The sequence below is a fragment of the Lactuca saligna genome, chromosome 8 (genome assembly GCF_052625555.1).
Source record: "Lactuca saligna cultivar CGN05327 chromosome 8, ASM5262555v1, whole genome shotgun sequence".
Lineage (NCBI taxonomy): Eukaryota > Viridiplantae > Streptophyta > Magnoliopsida > Asterales > Asteraceae > Lactuca > Lactuca saligna.
In genome coordinates this window covers 126,812,407-126,814,206 of record NC_136424.1, presented here as the reverse complement: position 1 = coordinate 126,814,206, position 1,800 = coordinate 126,812,407, and the positions used below count along the sequence as shown (strand labels likewise).

The 1,800-nt window shown below is 34.4% G+C and overlaps 1 protein-coding gene across 1 annotated transcript; it reads left to right on the top strand.

Annotated features, from left to right (window-relative positions):
* Positions 1-307: 307 nt before the first annotated feature.
* LOC145012559 (uncharacterized) lies at positions 308-1,376 on the top strand. The gene is made up of 2 exons (XM_078971359.1): positions 308-431; positions 797-1,376. Exons 1-2 carry the CDS (start codon positions 417-419, stop codon positions 1,130-1,132), a joined length of 351 nt encoding a protein of 116 aa, XP_078827485.1. The 5' UTR covers positions 308-416; the 3' UTR covers positions 1,133-1,376.
* Positions 1,377-1,800: the final 424 nt, after the last annotated feature.

Below are 1,800 nucleotides of genomic sequence, written 5' to 3'. Positions count from 1 at the left end.
CTAACCAGTCGTTTAAAAAAAAGAGTTGAACCCTATTGTTGTGTACTGTGTTTGGTATGCATTTGATTCTCAATTGATATCATGCTTGTGTAAAAAACATGAATGCCCTAATTGTGTTCATAATTGAAAATATCTCTTGAAAGTTTGTCCAGTCCTGTCCAATCGCGCTCAATCTTGTCCGTGCAGATACTAATTGAGACAATTGCAATGGGGCATCTTTATCAATTTACCCACGTTTCCCCCTTCCAATTATTCCTTTGCTTCTTCCTACCCACCCACCCTACACCCACACCATACCATGCCTTTTTGCTTATTAATATGCCATCATTCTCTACCAAATCCCACCATTGCAAACTGCACTAGTCTTGTTCAATTCCTCTACTTGTGCTTCACTAATTCATCATCTCAGTAGCTACATGGCCGCTGCTCAGGTTTTTCTCCCTCTTAAGTGTTACAGACATGTCTTCGTTCTTGTATCTGTTATTTTGTTTACATTATAACCAATTAAATATGTTTAAAAAAACATACATCTTGTTAATTTCCTCCTCTGATGCTAAATATGATTGAATTTTAACGTTATGTTAGCATAATTAGATCCGGAAAATACTATATACTATAGTTGGTCATCGTTCTAAGTCGGATATTTGTTCATGTGATAATTCAGGTGTTTTTTTGTGAAAATTTGTATAACAATCGCTAATCTCATACTCCTTTATTATGATACACAGATCGAATGTCAAAAGAACATCATTCTAATATATTGCAATTTGATTTTTATGTAATGGAAATACCTTAGGTTGATGCTGCACAGGTAGAAGAGTTCACCAAACTTTCAGAAGAAACAACACTCGGATCTCCCACCATTGAAGGATCAGAAAAAGCTCCTGCACCACATAACATCGAATCACCCTATGATGAAGATGATGTGGAGCCGGAAGACGTTATTTTGCCAGAGGAATTAGAAAAAGAGGAGGAAATAGACGATGATGAAGAGGACCATAGAGGTGTAGCACCACAAACAATTGAAGACGAAGATGATGATGATGAAGATGAAGAAGAGCAAGGTGAAGAACCGGCGTTGAAATCTTCCGGAAGAGCCACTGATTTCTCGGAGGAAGAAGACGATGATTGAATAGCGAGTGCAGGTGGAAGGATCGCATGGTTTCAGAAAATTATGTTTTGGTTTTATAAGTTTGAATCGGTAACCGGGTCGGGTTTTTCTCGGTTAACTTATCTATCCATCTGATTTCGAATACATCCATTTTAAACATTTAATTGGCCCAAAGTAATCGATTCTTGGGCCTTTTAAACTTCTGTAGTTCTGTACTTCTATGTTTCTGGCTTTTGATTTTTAATCGCAAATACTTTGGTAATAACTAACGTGCCTTTTGGAGTACTTTTGTGTCTTTTGATTTATTATTACTTTTGTTACTAACATGTCATCGACGATATTCGATTAACTTTCTAAAGGGATAACTAGACTTTGAAGAACAAATAGACTCTAATACCACATTTCTAAGTAGATTTTCATAAATAAATCTTTTATTAACCAGTTTTATAAAGATCTTGTAAAATTTCCAGAAACAATTATCTATAAAAAGTTAATCACAACAGAACTTGGTAGATAGAAAACATAAACCAAAAAATAACATTAACATAAAAGAACAAACAATCATACTCAAGAAATATACTTAAAGAATACGAAACATCCTAAAGAATAAGAACCATATATCTTGTTATTCTAAATAATTTCCTTGATTTCTCTAGTCCCATTAACTCCCAATATATAGACATTTTACA